The sequence below is a fragment of the Gymnodraco acuticeps genome, unplaced genomic scaffold (genome assembly GCF_902827175.1).
Source record: "Gymnodraco acuticeps unplaced genomic scaffold, fGymAcu1.1, whole genome shotgun sequence".
Taxonomy (NCBI): domain Eukaryota; kingdom Metazoa; phylum Chordata; class Actinopteri; order Perciformes; family Bathydraconidae; genus Gymnodraco; species Gymnodraco acuticeps.
Window position 1 is genome coordinate 2,749,655 of NW_022991219.1, and position 18,763 is coordinate 2,768,417.

Consider the following 18,763-nt stretch of genomic DNA (forward strand, 5'->3'; position numbering starts at 1 on the left):
GTCGTTCTCCACCAGCAGCTAAGTAAAGTAGGTAACGTGATCTTTGTAGACAAGTACAATTGGGTCATTTGGCGCCATCTGCAGGCCAGGGTGGATCTTAATGACTCACAGATGAGTGGGCTGAGGGAAACCTCCAAACTAAAACAAACAGACAATAAGATGGGGAAAACAAATGAGAAAATAGGAGCCACACAACTGAGTCGAGTCAGTGCAGAGTATGGAGTCAAACCAGACTGATAATGAATACAGAACAAACTGACTTTGGAAGACAAATATTCAATTCTGCTTATTTAATATCGACACCAACTTTCTGGTTGATATGCCAAACAAAGAAAAATACATAACGTTTCAAATAATGGGGATCGAATAACAAAATTAGGACGGACTACATCTATACGAATACATCTTCATATAATCTTGATTCTTTGTGTAGATGCATTTCTTTTAGGACTTTCCCTTTACAAGAGAACATGTAAAAAGTGGCTTTATATTATAAAACATCAGGAGGTTCAAGATAACAGTTCACGTTGGGGTTCAGACCCACCATTTCCATAACAAACAGGAAACAAAGGGATTTGAGAAAGATGAGGACATCAGAGAAGATTTAAAGCTTGGAATGACCTTTATATGCAAGAGAAACATATGTTATGGGTGCCAGGGTCCAAGGCACCAAGTTCCTAATGTGCTAGAAAGGTTGTTGTAACAGGGAAGTTATTTTGTCAGTCAAGTCCGTAGTTTTTGTATATGAAAATCAAAACAAGCAAAAGAGAAAATCCATACTCAGTCTTTGTTACCATAATACTGTTGTTGGTATAAAAAAAAAAAGGGAACAGAATGATTGACATTGTGGCTTCATCTCTGTTTAAAAGGACATTAAAGACAAACATTAAGAGCTTGATGGTATCCCAGCAACCATCTGTGCAGCAGCATCCCATGATGGCCCACTGGGTCATTACCGTTAAACACATACCGACAGCAGATTGTAAATGCACTTTTGCTCTTCGGTGTGCCTGTGTAGACATCAACCCTGCAACACACCCAGAATGCACCTGCGCTTGTTTGTAGTGTAACAGGTCTTCAGTCTTTATGTAACTCAAGTATGTATAAATATTTTGCCATTTTTGTAAAGTAATTTGGATGTGTGTGACCAGTCCACCTGCCTGAGTGGCAATGTGTGTATAAACCTGTGAGATGTGAGTGTGAGCCTGCCTCTGTGTTCTCAGTTATTCTTCTTGACGTTGGGGCCGCGGTTGTTGAACAGGTTGAGCCCCGTTCTGCCGTTCGCTGATCCGCTGACCGTGACTCCGGGCTGCTGCAGCACCTTGTCCAGGGTGGTTTTCTTTATGGCTGCTGAGGAGATGCTCTCCTGGTCGGCCAGGTACTGCAGCTCCCTGTGAGGGGAAGGGATAATCTAGCGTTTAGATAGAGGTCTGTGTGTGTGTGTGTGTGTGTGTGTGTGTGTGTGTGTGTGTGTGTGTGTGTGTGTGTGTGTGTGTGTGTGTGTGTGTGTGTGTGTGTGTGTGTTACAGTGGAGACAGCGACAGACATTTAAGTTATATGCCATCATCATCTCAATGTTGGAGTTAGGAACCCCAGTGGGGTTACTTTCCATACCAACAGGGTCAAGAGGCAATTGAATGCCCAAAATATTAAAATGTTTTTTGTCAGAAAGAATTGTTTTACGAATGCATGATATTAGATTTTGAATAATATTCAATTTGTTGATATACGCACATATTGTTTTTCCCCTTAATGCAGAGAGTAAAGTCTATCCTGTAGTGGACATCATATTATGCCTTCTCCAAATCAGCACATATGCTATGCATTTCCGTTTCTTGAAATCAATATTTGTTTTACTCAATTAAAAAATAGTAGCCCATTAGGTTGCTATGCAATCCTGAAGTTCAAACAAGTCTCAATATAAATAAAATGTGCCTAAGTGCACACTATTAGAAATGTAAAGACTGAAGTACAAATATTTTAACAAATAAAACTGAACCTCTCATATGCAGCACAATTGTTGCACCTGCTTAGTTGATTGTTTGCATTGCGTGCGCACAATTATAACGCATCTAAGTGGCCCCTTAATCACCCCTATATCACTCCTTTGTAGCAGCGAACCATTTCCTTGAAGTTGATCACAACAAGAAAGCATTTGTGTGCCAAAAGTGTCTTGGATTGATCATTGAGTTGCAAGAAAGTTCATCATTAATGCAGCATTTATCCAGCCAATTCCCAAAGCTAGTTTTCGAGCTTCTAATATTTTGGTTACCAGAATAACTTTCACTCTAGGATTCAACAATGGACAATTGTCATAATTCTGACATTTTATAGAAAAATAAATGAACCAAAGAACATAAAGCAGATGAATAAGTAACAGAAGTAATCCGCAGTATCTTGAGAACTGTAATAGCTGTGAAACCTTGCTGATAGTGTAGATATGGGATGTGCAGGTGCGACTTTCTCACCGCGTCCTGATGCATGACGCCTCCACAGCGTTGATCAGGAGGCTGCGGAAGCCGCCGCTCTCCATGACGTGCAGGGCGTGGATGGTGGCGCCCCCTGGGGAGCACACGTTGTCCTTCAGCTGGCCGGGGTGCTGCTCCGAGTCCAGCAGCATCTTAGCTGCTCCCTGAGGAGAAACAGGAACACGGCAAATCATTTAATAAAGTGGAAGGAGTTGAGGAGTTATCTGAAGGACACTGTATTGTTTACTTCTTCAAAGCCATTGGGTGCTGATACATGGTGCAGCCTCAGCAACAGAAGTCCTTATGTCATCATTATACTGCGAGTGGTGCACATTTGCATTGTAATGTAGAATCAATTGTTAATAAAGTTCATCCGAGAAATGAAATCTAATCTGATGTACAGACAGGGGTTTTTTTGTGAAAAGATTTTCCAGGCAGCTTCTTGGCTAACACTAGGCGAGCATGACTCTGCAACTACAGCTGAGTGTTTCCTGCAGGCAAACGTGCAAACCAGAGGAGACACCCAGACCAAGAGTATTAACTGACTACAACAAATAATAACATCTGAAAGCTTTGTGCTGAAAAAGAGGCAACACAAAGAACATTGCTCATAAAAATGCAGAAGGAAGCTGAACACACTGAGCCGGTGAAGAAAGTCTGCAGCTGCTGCCACCACAACAATGACAGCTGGTGAGGTGAATATTTCAAGTCATATAGTTTGACAAATGGAGAAATGTGGTCAAAATAGGGCTGCCTTTAAAGAGTTTAAGCAATATCGTTTTAATTAATCATTGTGAAAAAAGCAGCAATAACAAATCACCTGCAAAAAATGTGATCTATATTTTTCAGTCCATATACATGGTTTAATAATTTCAGTTGAGTTTCAGTGCATTGTTAGTGAACTAAATCAGCAATTGTAAGACACTAGAAGTTTTTGTTGTGTTAAATAAAGCAGCCACTGAATCCTTCCATGTATTATGCCTCCAAATATGCAGACGGCCAGTAGATCAGGGAGACTTGACAATGGGAATAGGCACAGCTAAAGAGACAACTAAACCCAACTGACCAATAGGGCCTGAGCTCCCAGTCTGACAGCCAGTCTTCTTGGCAGACCCATCTTCACGCCTCCATCTGCAAGAGCATCCAGTGCAGTGAACGCCTGTTGACAAACACACGCATTTAGGTTTGTTTTCCTTTCAAGCAGCAAGTCCTTTACATCTTTGAACAGACTAAATACAAATGTCAGAATAATCAACAATTTAGTCTTTGTTTCTTATTTAGCTTCAAGCCTTTAACACTGGCGTCCATTTCATTCTAATCTTACTTTGTCTTCACAGCTAGGATTGGACAAATTGTGCTCAACACTTTTGAGCCAAGATTTAAAAAAGGACAAGCTCTATGCAGACAGGAGATAAACCCCACACACACAATCATTCCTTACGTTCTCAACACTTACACACCTTTGCCTGCTTAGTAGGCATTAGATGTGACAGTTTTATAAAGCAGGAACAATAAAAACACACATTTGGCCAGACAAGGAATTATCACAGCTGGGGTAGCATATTTATTTCCTAAAAAAACCCTTTCTTGTAAAAATAAATCATGTATTGGGACCACTGCCACTGCCTTTTCTTCTGTATAGATCTCAAGCATCAAAACATGTAGAAAAAAAACGAGACCACTAAACAACAGAGGATTTAATACCCAGGATTGTTTTGATTGTTGTGGTTATTTCCTACATATTAGCTCACCCAGTAATTTTCTTTTACTAGGATTATAGGTGTATGCATCACCACTCACATACACTTTTATTTGAAGCTACAAGGGCCATAAAACCATGGATATTGTATGTTGTAGAGACAGATATTGGGTTATATAAATATGTTTTATTAATTTGAAACATCCCTTTGTGACAAACATACAGCTCTGAGGTTACTCACGTAGGCTGGTCCACTGCCACTGAGCCCGGTGACAGCGTCAATGAGGTCTTCCTCCACCTCCGTGCAGAATCCAACACTCGACATCAGCTGCTCCAGTAACTTGCCATCCTCCAGCTGAAAGAAGGCGGACAACATGATGGTAATGATTTTGTAGGTGTAGTTCTACCTTTCTGTGCATCTTGTAAGGCAAGGCAAGTTTATTTACAAAGCACATTTCAACACAAGGCAATTCAAAGTGCTTTACAAAAATGAAAGACATTAAGAAAATGGCATTAAAAAGCAAAGATAAAAGTTACAGTGCAGTTTAAGATGTGAATATATCAATTAAAAGCAGCGGCAAAAAGAAAAGTCTTTAGCCTGGATTTAAAAGTAGTCAGAGTTGCAGCGGACCTGCAGGTTTCTGGGAGTTTGTTCCAGATATTTGGAGCATAATAACTGAACGCTGCTTTTACATGTTTAGTTCTGACTCTGGGGACAGAAAGCTGACCAGTCCCTGAAGACCTGAGAGATCTGGATGGTTCATAATTTAGCAGGAGGTCAGAAATGTATTTTGGGCCTAAACCATTCAAAGCTTTATAAAGCAGCAGCAATATTTTTTAAATCAATTATTTGACACACAGGAAGCCAGTGTAAAGACTTCAGAACTGGAGTGATGTGATCCACTTTCTTAGTGTTAGTGAGGACTCGAGCAGCGGCGTTCTGAATCAGCTGCAGCTTTCTAATAGATTTTTTAGTGAGACCTGTAAAGACACCATTGCAGTAGTCGAGTCTACTGAAGATAAAAGCAAGGACAAGTTTTTCCAAATCCTGCTGTGACATTAGTCTTTTAATCCTAGATATGTTTTTTACGTGATAGTAGGCTGATTTAGTAACAGTTTTAATGTGACTGTTGAAACTCAGGTCAGAGTCCATGACTACACCTAGATTTCTGGCTTTATCTGTTGTTTTGAACATTGCAGACTGAAGCTCAGTGCTAACTTTTATACGTTCTGCCGTGGCTCCAAAAACCATTACCTCAGTTTTATTTTTGTTTAATTGGAGAAAGTTCTGACACATCCAGTCATTGATTTGTTCAATGCACTTACTCAGTGTTTGAATTGGAGCATAGTCTCCTGGTGAAATGGTTATGTAAATTTGTGTGTCATCTGCATAGCTATGGTAACTTATTTTGTTGTTCTTCATTATCTGAGCCAGTGGTAGCATGTAGATGTTAAAGAGAAGAGGCCCCAAGATGGAGCCTTGAGGAACCCCACATGTCATATTTGTCAATTCAAGATGTGTATTTATTTACCTATAGAAACAAAGTTGTTTCTGTCCTTTAAGTAGGATTCAAACCAATTCAGAACTGTTTCCGAAAGTCCCACCCAGTTTTCCAGTCGGTCTAGTAATATGCTGTGTCAACAGTGTCAAACGCAGCACTGAGATCTAATAATACTAACACTGAAGTTCTGCCACTGTCTGTGTTTAAGTGGATGTCATTAAAGACCTTTACAAGAGCAGTCTCAGTGCTGTGGTTTGGACGAAAGCCTGACTGGAACACATCGAAACAGTTATTTAAATGCAAGAAATTACTCAACTGTTGAAAAACAACTTTTTCAATGATTTTACCTAGAAATGGGAGGTTTGATATGGGCCTGTAATTGTTCATTACTGAAGCATCTAGATTATTCTTTTTTAAGAGCGGTTTAATGACTGCAGTTTTCAGGGCCTGTGGAAAAATACCTGAGTGAAGAGATTTGGTTACTATATGAAGTAGATCTGAGGCCATGCAAGGCAAAACATCTTTGAAAAATCCTGTTGGAATAATATCAAGGCAGCAGGAGGAGGATTTCAGAAGTTGTATAATGTCCTCTAGGTTTTTATCATTAATCTGATGGAATTGTGTCATGGTGTTTGAATTTATTTTAAGTGGACACAGGGACAAAACATTTGCTGTACCTGATGTAGAGGCACTGACTGCTTGTCTAATTTTCTGAATTTTGTCAGTGAAGAAGAAGGCAAAATCATTGCAGGATAGAAATTCAGAGGCTACTGACACTGGGGGGTTTGTTAGTCTGTCAACGGTAGCAAACAAGGCAGGTGCATTGTTTTTGTTGTTGGCAATGATGTCAGAGAAGAAAGACTGTCGTGCAATTTTCAATTCCAAATAATAAAAGCCAAGTCTCTCTTTATGGATTTCAAAGTGAACCTGGAGATTTGTTTTTCGCCACCTGCGTTCAGCTTTTCGACACTCTTTTTTCTGTTTTCACGGTCATGGCCTTTCTCCATGGAGATATTTTCTTCCCAGTCACTTCCTTTACCTTTGTTGGAGCAATGGCATCTATAGTATTTTTTAATTTTTTAATTAAAATGATCTGCTAGCTCATTTACTGAGATGTTAGCAGGGGCAAGTGTGGAAGAAAAATTCTGAGTAAACATTTCCCTAGTATTTTCAGTTAAATATCGCTTTGTGGTTACATGTTTTTGAAAAAAATTTGAACAGAAATAGAGCTCTCAAAGAAAACAGGAATGATCAGAGAGTGCAACATCAGTCACCACAACCTTAGAGATATTCAGACCCTTTGAGATAATTAAGTCCAGAGTGTGCCCCTTATTGTGCGTGGGCTCCGTCACATGCTGAGTCAGTCCATAGCTATCAAGAACACAAAACAGTTATTTTGCCCCTCTGTCCTGGGGGTTGTCAACATGGATGTTAAAATCACCAACAATGACTAGACGGTCAAAGTCAATACACACTATAGACAGCAGTTCAGTAAAGTCATCAAAAAAGCTTGCACAGTATTTGGGTGGTCTATAGATATTTAGGAACAGAGCTCGAGAGGAGCATTTCAGCCGAAGGGCCACATATTCAAAAGAATCAAAGTTTCCATACGATGTCTTCCTGCATTGAAGGGAATCATTGAACAGAATAGCAACTCCACCCCCTTTCTTATGCATTCTTTCCTGACTCATAAAACTAAAGTTGGGAGGGGTTGATTCGATAAGAACAGCTGCACTGTTATTTTGTTCAATCCAAGTTTCTGTTAAAAACATAAAATCAAGATTGTGCTCAGTGATTAAATCATTGATTAAAAATGTTTTACGTGCCAAAGACCTGACATTTATTAAAGCTAGTTTAAGTTTGTTGAATACACTGTCAGATTCTTTGTGGCAAGCTGTGGCTGACATGGAATCACTTCTAAATTTGATAAACTCACACAAACTTTTGAGCGCTTCCTGTATCTAAGCTGATTCACCGCTCTTAATCTATTACCTATCAACACAGATATCGGCAAAGCTACAGGCAGGCAGGGCCCCGGCATGTCCTGGAAAGAGTTGAGAGTGCCAAACGCCCTTGAGCCTGGACCCAGCACATATCAGTAAGAGTTTGCTGCGTTTTGTACACACACATTGTAACACCTTTATCTGGAGATTCAAGATCTTTAAATGATATAATCCCTCGTTTTTACCTCTGCATGAGTCCCAGTGGCATACACTGTAGCTCCCTCTCTCACCACCACTGGGGTGTTGGTCATACACCTCATGACTTTAGGAGCGGCACGGTACTGAAGCAGCTTCTGTGAAATTAAACGAAAGGAAACAAATGATAGGTGTGTGGAAGAGTCAGGAAGTAAAACAACTTTCTTTCAGATGTTTGGAAGCATGCCAGAACAGCTTGATTGAACCTAATTGGAGATTGAGAGAGGGAATACAAATTATAAGATAACACAATAATAAACAACAATGATAAAACAATACAACAAAGAGCACACTACTAAGTCATCTAGTGAAACTTCTAAAACACACAAACAGCAGATTTTTTACAGAGCAGGAATGATGGTGACAGATGCCGACTGACCTTCTCTATGGAGCTGATGGTGACGCCTGCTGCACACGACACTATGAGATGACGGTCCTCGATGTCTGGCCCAATCTCATCGAGAACGAAGGGGATGATGTGGGGTTTCACAGCCAGGAAGAGCACATCACTCTTACTGACGGCCTCTTTGTTGCTAGTTGTCATATTCACCCCCATTTTCTGCAGATGAAGAAGAAAAATAAGACAGTGGTGGTGATCAGAGAGGGTTATAAGAAGTATGAGGGGAAACAAAATGTCCACAAAAGCACGCTCGAACCAATATTTCCATTTCCATTTTCAGACACCCCACACACAAACAACTAAGGAGAGATGTATTCTCACCCTTAGCCCCGCTACAGTGGGCAGCTCTAAGTCTGGGGAGCTGGCAGTGATCCTATGAGTGGCAATCACACCTTAGGATGGAGACAGGAGGAAGTGAGCGTTGAGGATGTACAGTGAGATGGGAAATAACACATTTAAGATAAACCCTTACATTTCATATGGTACAGAAGAAAAAATACAACTAAAAATAAGTGGCAATCCAAAGAATGTGTGTATAGCAGGGGTGTCCAAACTACGGCCGGGGGCCAAATGCGGTACGCGGGACATTTTTGAATCGGCCCTCAGCAAATTCAAACAGTATAATTAAATACGGCCCACAAATGAAACTTGAGCTTTTCTTGTATTGTACTTATTAAATATATCTGTAAACATATATTACACAGTAGTGTTCATGTGTGAATAAGCCCAATTTACTATAAATTAAAACAACTACATTTGAAAATATGTTCTAGTAAATCTAAGTTGATAAGAAAAAAGCCCAATAACTTATATACATAACAAACTTGAAATATACCCTTCCTATTTCCTATTATGATAATCAATCTGGGGCTCCTGTTGTAAGGGATGAGCTGCTAACAAATTAAATGAAACTCTCTGGAGAGCTGGGATGTATGCTGTTTATTTTTTTTTCTAAAAGCAGATTCAAGTATCAAGCATAATTGAGCTACTTTTGATTGATTTTGCTAGCTAATAACTTAACTTATGAGGTAATGTATGTGGCCCTTATGAAAAAAGTGTGGACACCCCTGGTGTATAGTGTTGTTGTGACTGTAACTTTATTCAAGCCAGAATTAGTTTACATGGGTGTAGGATTTGACTAAGTGAATTAAGATTCAGTTAATACAGGCAAATATTGCACATTAAGGAAAGTGGCCTCACCTGCAGCTGAGAATCCTTTCACCAGTGCGTGAACCAGCTGGCCCGCTCCAATGAACCCAACACTCATCCTGTCAGATGATGTGGCGCCTTTGACCTGTCAAAACAGAAAGCTGATGCTGACTGCTATGCATTTCAATAAACATTGACCAATCCCCACCAAAATGGTAATATGCTTTTCAAATCTCTACTTTTGACTAATTGTGAATCCAGTTTTTTTATCATTGAAAGCAAAGAGACATTCTTGTCTTGACTAGTGATGATGCAATCTGAGGGGAAATCCTGGAGCTGGTCCAGACAGGGAATGATGAAACCCCTCTACTGACACCCTGGCAGCACCCATGGGAATGTCACTGAGATAAGGGCTCATGTACTGATTTACAGCTGTGTATTTGATATGTATTTTTTGTCAGCCATTTAAAGATAATTTTAAAAAATGCTTACAGGATATAAATACTCCAAACCAAACCCTCCAAATAAAACAAACAAGAACAAAATTATACCATATGATAGCAACATAATCACAGCTTTCTGATTATTTGATTTCCTTCTGCATTTAAATATAATATTATACATTTCACCTGTAACAGTCTTATATTCGTAAACAAGCCGTTGATAACATTAGCTCTTTTGTTTATGCAGATGAAGGATGATAGCACGTCGTAGCTAGCTTACGACAGGCTAGCATGCCGGCTAGGTAAGCTAGATATCACAGCTGAAATGAACGAGAAATAACACACATTAATTTAAGAGGGACATATTTATCTTTACCTAAATGTTCCAGCTGCGGCTCTGAGTTGACAAGTGTGAGTCAACGACGGGACGGTTATGTGCCGGCGATAGAAAACAAAACAAATACAACTTTCTGTGTCAACGTGTCTTCCTCTTTACTCTGTTCCGACATGTGCTTACAACGAACAGCGAGACTAGCCAATCAAGACAGAGACACGCTGACCTCCTGGCCAATGATAACTTAGATCTGGCATTTGGGCGGGGTTTGTAGTCCGTAACGCCCAGTTGCATCAGTTTTTTGGACAGTGATGCTCCCGGGAAAATGTGTACAGCATGTTATATTTGTATTGGCAAAAAGCGCAGTACTAACACTAGCCTACTTCAAATGGAAATAATAATGTAAACCCCAATTTTTTCAGAGCTAATAGAGAAACATTTAAATGTCATGTTGTGCAATTCGAAAACTGTCTTCAGTGTACTATTATATGAGCCAACAAAAGCAGCAACCCCAGAGAGAATGTTTTGTATTTTTGCTTGAATTACTCACTCAAACCATTACACTACTTCTACATGTGAGACTTTTTATTTTTTTAAACTATTACTGTAGATATTTGCACATTTTACACGGGAGCCTCTTTGGCTTTGCACCTGTAAGGATACCTGGATGGGTACTTTTGTAAATTATAATTTGTGTAATTTCTATCTCTAATATTTTATGCATCCTGTGTGATTTTTTGTATGTTTTGTTTGTTTATTTGACTGTACAGCACTTTGGTTTGGAGATTTTCAAGTGCTTTATAAATAAAGCTGTATTGTATTGTATCCCTCTTATCTATCTAATATTTTTGCCAAGTTGCCTCTGTATTTGAAATGTAACAATGTACATTTCTACTTTGGACTAATAAAGGTATCAACATATTGATATTCAGACTCATTAATAACTAAACATTAACAGCTCTAATGGCCTTGCAAAATATATCTTAGTTTTTATAGTGTTCTGCCTGAACCCAATTTAAATGTTTCTATGATTTTCTCCTAAAATACTGTATGTGTGCATAAAGGTCCTACAGCTGATGTTGAGGGTTAATTATTTTTGAATGGAGATGCACTGAGATTTGAAGATGACTCACAGACTCTCTTCAGGGTAACAGAAGAGGCTTGTGATATTTGAGGGACCTGCATTTGAATGAAGGTTTGTTATTCTAACAGGAGACCAGTGCTTCTTCCTCTCCCTTTGGATTTGGCAGAATGTGAAATAAAGCTGAAGTGGATGGCGAGTTCGCTAATGAGCCACGGCATCCGAATCCAGTTATCCCTCGGTGGTTCACCAATGCATATTCTCAAAATAAAACATGAACTTGGACTGTAACTGTCAGTTTGATGCTTAAATCTCCCCTGTGCACATTTTAATAGGCCTGCCCCTCCTGTCTGTCGGCCTGTGTCTTTCTCCCCCTGTTTCCCATTCCATACCATTCCATGCCAGACTAAATTTAAACTTCACAAGAGGTGCTGTACGTCTCCTCTGAGGGACTTCGTTCCATTTCATTTTCTCACAGTGTCGTTTGACAGGAATGCAGACTGAGGGATTGCATATGCCCCCGTCTATATTTAAAGCAGAATGCACGGCCCTCCACCAGTACCAGCTGTTAGGATACTCTTCCTCTACAGTCAGCTGGCAGAGTGATATCCTTTCCTCAGTTTATTCTCTTCCGGTTAACATCCTAACACCTTCAAAAAGTCTTTCATTTTGGATTTCTGATTTCACACATGAAGTGCAGTTTGATGGTCACAACTCGCAAGGAGTACTGGAATGTCACTTAAACAAGACATGTAGAAATATCAGTGACCGGTCAGTCAGTAAAATGTCTTGAACAGAGATGGGATGATGTCACTGTTTTCAGCAATGTTTACATTTATTTTTCCCCTTTTTAAATTTTTCTAAATGTCTCAGAAGAATAGGTTTTGAATCAAACCATGCCTCGCCTTGTGTGTGTCTTCTTTCTCAGAATAAAAAAAAAATGTAAGGAATAACATAAATTCCCTTCTTTTGTTAGAATTACATGGAGCAGTGTGTTTTGGGAGTACCACAAAGTGTCCCCTTCACCTTGTTGAATTGCCTTGTTGAATAATTGCCAACAAAATCTAATCTCAAACAAGCTGAACATTTCAGTGATGAATCCCTAAAACTCTGCCTCTCAGTCACAGACACACAGACACACACTCACACACTCACACAAAGTCAATTTATCACTGCCTGCCTCTGTACTATCTATCACTCAGCCTCTGCATGTGTGCTGAGGCATGACAACACTCATTCGGTCTTTCTTGTTTTGACAAACGCCCCAAGAGATTTATTAAAAATACCACAGAGCACAAAACAGTTTTTTTTTCAGCACACGGTGACAAGCGGATCTATGTGAAGCGTTCACAACAATTTGTTGCTTGCAGTGATTAGGGCCCAGAGGTGTGTATGCAGATTTGTGATTGTGTGATTGTGTGTGTGAGGACATAAAAACCAACGAGAGAGAAAGAAGGAGCTCTGTCGAGTGAGAGAGGATGTGCATATTTAATATCACACGCCGACAGAAAATCTCTCCCAAGTGTGCGTATGTCTTGCGTCCTGCAATCTGAGAAAAGAATGAATGACAAGAATGAATCAGAGACAGGAATGAATAAAAATGAATAGAAAATAAATGACAGCAGCTAAGTTAAGGCTTCCAGTCAGCTTTCATTTTTTTGTTAAAAAACAAATCTAATAAAGGATTTCCCACAGCTCATCGCGAAATCTCACGGACACATCAGAGTGAAAATCCCAAAAGAGTATGTGGATAATGGAAGCTGTGCAAAATGTCTTCTTCTGTTTTCATATTCTCAGTTCAGCCGATATTTGGCATAAAGTGAGAATGAAATCACAAAATTAGATAGCACAGGTTTTCTTTGTTCATAAACGTGTTGAGTTAAGCAGAAGGTTGAATAAATCAGACCATGGCCAGAAGGTCAAGTGAGTATATTTGATGATGGAATATTTTTCTTCAGTTCACCAGGTGAGTCATAATGAAATGTTGCTAGGCTGGGAGTCTCTGAACTTCTGATGGAAATGAATATGAAGTAAAACAATAAAATGTGCCAAATATTTAAACAGTTTCATAAATGCAGTTAGTTTTTCCCATCCATATTTTAACCAAAACATAAACCAGTCAGAAAGACTACACTAAGACAGTGAAGATGCCCATAAATGTAAAGATTACATATTCCATATCATTGGATCACAGGATCACAGAGAATGATTATATACAGTAACTTTAGCATATTCCATAAATATTGCTTAATTTCTTGAAAGATTTTGAGATATTTATTTGTTTGAGGATCCACAATTAATCTAAGCTACAATAGTGGATGATGTAGCACAAGCTTTTTCAGTGGTTACACTTCTCTTAAACAGGCTGTCACCATCATTTATTTGAGTTGTGGTACTGTTACTTTGCTAGATTTCATTTTACATTCTTGGAGCCCCTCCAGAATTAGCATCCTTTCTCCTTTGCTAAACTCCTTTGCTAAACTGGCATGGACTCAAGTGTTATGGGACCAAAGATTTAGCCAACAAAGTTCCACAGACAATATTTGGCAAATAAAGAGCCGAGAGCTACGCAGGAGGGGGGAGGGGTTGACATCAGCAACATGCGCCATCAGAGATTAGTCACGTCAGCGAGCCAGAAGTCCCCTGTCCCCCCGGCTGGAGAAACAGGAAGGGGCGGTTGTGATGGACACTTGTCAAAGCTCATGTCCGTCAGAAAAGTTCCTACACTGTGTGTGTGTGTTTAAAGCAGAGGCCCGCAGCAGGGAGTGAAAAGTAATGAGTGCCAAACATGGAACAGCTGCTAAATATGGCTCTGCAGAGGGGCAGGGTATATGCAGGCCTTAATGGAGCTACAGATTGCTGTGCAGCAACACTGTCCGTCACTTTCAGTGGCAGCGTTCTCCGAGCTCTGCCATATTCTACTGGAGCGACTGCTGCCTCCAAAGGGCCTGTCCATAAAAGTCATTCTGCAGGATTTATCAGAGGATGAAAAGGCGACAAATCAACTCACGATTTTAGTGATGGGGTGATGAGGTTTGTATCAAAAGTGATACAAACCCATAATCCACTGCCCATCTGCTCCTTCTGAATGCTCCTGCTATTAGCTTGTTTTTACTTATTAATTTACAAAATTGGCAATAGAGCAAAATCCCTTAGACACACAATGACGTTTCCTATGGTTTAAGCCAGATTTAGATTCAAGAGCAGCCAACTGGTGTTGGATTTGCTGCTGAGCACCAACGCAGTCTTGCTTCAAGTTGGAAGCACAGTGGCTTCCCAAGGACTTAATATAATACGTCTATAGCACTCACAGATGTGACGGGAATACAGTGATCCTGGATTAGAGAGATGAGATTCAGTGAGGTGACCAAAGCAGAGAGGAGGAGGGGACTGGTATGCTGTGTGAGAGAGGAGGGGGAGAGCAGAGAGTAAAACTAAAATCTTAATCAAGTGAAACAGAGTAGGACAAGGAACAAGGAGAAACTGGTGAGGCTGAGTTGTGGCAGGGAGATGTCTTCTTCTGTTTAATACAAGACTATGAAAGTGCTGACAGAGAAAAGTTTCAACCAGAAAGACCTCTGTTTCTCCTCCTCTAACCCTATGAGTGCAAGGACAAGCTGGTATATATTCCCACTGTCCAGCACATTAATGCTGGTCAGAGTGCGTGTGATGAATATCTGTTGGGTAATGCACTCCCATTAGAGCAAAGGATACACTCAAACAAGATATGTTATAACTAAATCCTTAATGAATCGTCTTTCACTGTATGCAAACAGTAGACCCTGATCATTTTAAAATCAAAAAGGTGATGACACAGTTTCATGCTGAACTAAGCAGAAGAGGTAAACATACTGTATTCACTTTGTAATACACTTTAAAATAACTATCTAGGAAGTAAACTGAAATGAAAACGTGGTTTTGTTACATTTGTCCCACTGTTAAGGACATGATAATGTGCAAACACTCCTCGGTCACACTGACCATGTTCCAATTGTGCAATTTTGAACGTTGTTTGTTTTCAAATGTGGCACACATCTTAGCAACAGACTGGATGCTCTACTTTTTTTTATTATTATAGACTGAAGGAAGCATTAGATCAAATACAGAGAGGTTTAAAACACAGCAGCATTGTATAAATGCTGTCTCATTGCTTCAACACGAGTGCAGAGTCAGACAGCTCATGTTTATTTCTGGCGGCATGGGTAAAGTCCTTAGGTCACTGGTGAGGGGTTTGCAAATTGCAGGCATGCCAAAGATGCCAAAGGTGGATTTACTTTTTCCTGTAGGTCTTATTTGAGCAGCAATATAAGCAGCATGCCATTTTGTGTGTGTCAGTGTGTTGTGCCCACACAAGAAGAGCAGTAGTGTCTTGGTTCTGGAGGATTTGTTAGGATATACCAGTGGGCCCTGGCTGCTTGGGTGAGGCTGGCTGAGAGGGCAGAAAGGGTGAGATAGAAAGACGGGGTGTCATCTCAGTGGGGTGTGTCAGAGGTCGCAGTGTTCACATACCACAGTGCTTTCACATCCACTTTGGGCCGTCTAAGGGCCTCAGTGTTAGACTATGTGCGGCACCCCTTTATATTATCTGTGTCTTTAAATATTAAAAAAAAGCACAAACACAATCATAAATAGTACACCCGATGAATAACTTAAACCTGCCAATATAAATAAAAAGGCTACAATCGTGGGTTAGTGCGCACACGTGAGGCAGTGTATCGGATTGTTTGGGAGTAGACCAGGTCCGCCACATATAGTCCAAAATTGACGAAGGAGAAAACTGCCACCACGAGTTTGCTGTCCCACGGACACTTCCCCTGAGGGCATGACGATGGTCTCCATGGAGAGCCATATTTTGGGTCAAAGCAAAACACCGGCCACACCACTGACGCACTCAGGTAGAGGAGAACTTCCAGGAGGGTGCACACCACCACGAAGCGGTCAAAGGGCAAGCAGCGCACAGCCTTGGTGCGCCCGCACACCGTCATGACGACCACAAGAGCAGTCAGAGCAAAGCAGAAAGCGTAGACGACCACGCAGAAGATTGTGGCCGCATAACGGGAATATTCACTCCCGTTGGCCAGAGCTCCAAAGATGATGCAGGCCACAAAGCCCTGAACCACTTTCAGGAGGCCAGAGGCGGTGGCCATGTAGCCCACCACAGCCTGGCCCGGCCTGGCACGGCACAAGGCCACTTCAGCCCCGTAGGCCAGAGCACCCAGGATGGAGCACACAGTGACAGCGATGCGGAAATTTCGGACATCACATCCGGCGTAGGGGCACTCGGATCGGACGAAGAAGAGCGGGTACACAACAGAGGCTGTCACAAACCTGAAGGAGACAGAAAAGATAACTGTAGATATGATGTCTTCAAACCAGAGGAAATATAGAATCTGAGGTGTTAAAGTTGGTGAAATAGACCATGAAACAAATAAAAGGACTGCCAAAGACAGTTAGCAGACATTAAAGTGTGATATTTATGAAATCTGTCCAGCAAAGATTTGTTGGTCACTGGGGGGCAGCAAAAGAAGCTGATAACACATCGATATCATAGTATCACCTTAAGAAGTTGATATTGTAAGCAACATGTGTTTTATTTTCCCGCTTAGCAGAGGTACATTAGCATTAGACGATGGTGGTCACCTGTAAGCTGTTCAGGTAATGTACTGGTTCAGTTAGTCAGACCTACTAGAAACTAGGGCAATGATACCAGTCACAAAATGTGTAAAGTACCGTAAGTAGTAATGTTGCAGTTTGTAAAACCAAAACAATTACCTGAAGGATGCTTAAATTCTCTGTACTGAGGAGAAAATATGAGTATATGAAAAGTAAGTGACAGTCTTAGCCTTATGTCGCTGTGTGTGATTTTTCGGAAACCTTTATAACCTAACCTTGATGTAACACGGAAATCTTCAGTACCTTTCCACTTATAATAAACAAGTTATATATTATTTATTCAATTTTAATTGAGGGTTGGTGGATCAACATGCAGTTTGTAACAATGGAGGTGTTTAAGGATACATCACTCTTCGGCTGTGCACAAAATATGTGGAAGAAGAGCCATGAGGCAAGTTAGGTCTGAACATCACCAACATTACTCCAATATCAGAGTTATACCTGAACATGTGACTTACATGAGGGTCGCGAAGGCAGCACATGTGACTGTGAGGTTGTCCCAGGATATGGGCAGGCAGCTGTAGAGGCGAGTGGCGTCCAGGAAAAACACCACGATCGTCATGGCGAAGCAGAAGCACCAGGCCGCCATGCAAAACACGCCGTGTGAACCGCTGTAACCTGCACTGTGTGTAACCATGGCAATCACAGCACAGCCCATGGCTAACTGACAGAGGCGGGCAGCACCCAGAGGTGAGCAGAGGGCCCTCTTGTTGAGGTATGCACCAGCCTGTGACTCCATTTATGGGTAAATATTCTAGTGAGTTCTTCAAGGAAGGTCTTCAAAGAAATTCTGGATGTCCAGTAGCAGCACAGCAGAGGATGATGTGGGGTTTAAAGTATTTAACAGGTCAAAGATTCAACTTAACTCAGAAGGCCAAAACAGTCCCACAAAAACAATAAAAAGCGTCCTTGTGAAAAAGATGTGATTGTGACATCAAGAGATCAAATTGAGAACAAATCATGAAAAGATATCCAGATGTTCAGGAAATGTTTCATTCATGTATAATTAATTCTGTCACCACCCCTGTAAAATCCACTTTCTCTGCTGTGTTTACAGACTTGGTGATACTCTATTTCTGTGTTGATGAATCACAACGTTTCACAGACATAAGGTATGACAAACACCAGGGAAATCTCTCTTTGACATCTTCAGTAAGAGCTCACACGGTGTACAGTACACCCATGTTGATCTCTCTTTTGTAGGTCCTGTAAGTCCACGATGTTAATCAAGCAATTGTCGGTAAAGTCCTGCCACATGGTACAGCCCAACCCTTCAGCTGAAATGGTCCGGTCCTGACACTGAATCTTCTTCGATCAACTATCCAGATATGTTTGTATCCGTCTCTGTCCAACATTCACATACTGAGTCCACGTGGCCACACGAGTCAAATAGACACCATGAACTCTCTTTGAATGTCAACGCTCATCCTCTTTCGCTCTCTCTCTGTCCCACACTCTTACTCCCACACTTTCTCCTTCCTCACTGTCCCTCTCTGAGCTGTGAGGAGGGGTGCTGCCGGCCGGTCAGAGTGGAAGTTATTCGGGGTTGGGCCATCACCACACATGTGCCGCAGGGATTGTGTACATGTGGTTGGGCGTGGAGTCGGGGCATGCAGACACATATAAGATCCTGTGGAATGAGGTGCCATAGCTGACCCCCCTGATGTCCCAGAGTGCACAGGTCAACATATGAGGAAGTCAGGGGACACTTGAATTAAACTACGAAGCTGGGAGCGTAGAGGCGGCATCACCAGAGAGATGTTGGATCTGAACAAAACTGTGTTAAAAGATGTTTTGGTATATAGTTTTCTCACCA

The 18,763-nt window shown here is 40.9% G+C and overlaps 2 protein-coding genes across 2 annotated transcripts; both read right to left on the minus strand.

The window, feature by feature from the left end:
• Positions 1 to 275: 275 nt before the first annotated feature.
• pycr1b (pyrroline-5-carboxylate reductase 1b) lies at positions 276 to 10,374 on the minus strand. Its single transcript, XM_034239389.1, has 9 exons — positions 10,236 to 10,374; positions 9,468 to 9,561; positions 8,589 to 8,659; positions 8,247 to 8,426; positions 7,858 to 7,965; positions 4,409 to 4,522; positions 3,535 to 3,627; positions 2,469 to 2,632; positions 276 to 1,391 (listed from the first exon to the last, which is right to left on the minus strand). The coding sequence occupies exons 2-9, from the start codon at positions 9,532 to 9,534 to the stop codon at positions 1,220 to 1,222; spliced, it is 969 nt and encodes a 322-aa protein (XP_034095280.1). The 5' UTR covers positions 9,535 to 9,561; positions 10,236 to 10,374; the 3' UTR covers positions 276 to 1,219.
• A 4,410-nt stretch (positions 10,375 to 14,784) lies between these two features.
• LOC117561717 (myeloid-associated differentiation marker-like protein 2) lies at positions 14,785 to 18,425 on the minus strand. Its single transcript, XM_034239283.1, has 2 exons — positions 17,406 to 18,425; positions 14,785 to 16,602 (listed from the first exon to the last, which is right to left on the minus strand). The coding sequence occupies exons 1-2, from the start codon at positions 17,684 to 17,686 to the stop codon at positions 15,951 to 15,953; spliced, it is 933 nt and encodes a 310-aa protein (XP_034095174.1). The 5' UTR covers positions 17,687 to 18,425; the 3' UTR covers positions 14,785 to 15,950.
• Between the last annotated feature and the right edge of the window lie 338 nt (positions 18,426 to 18,763).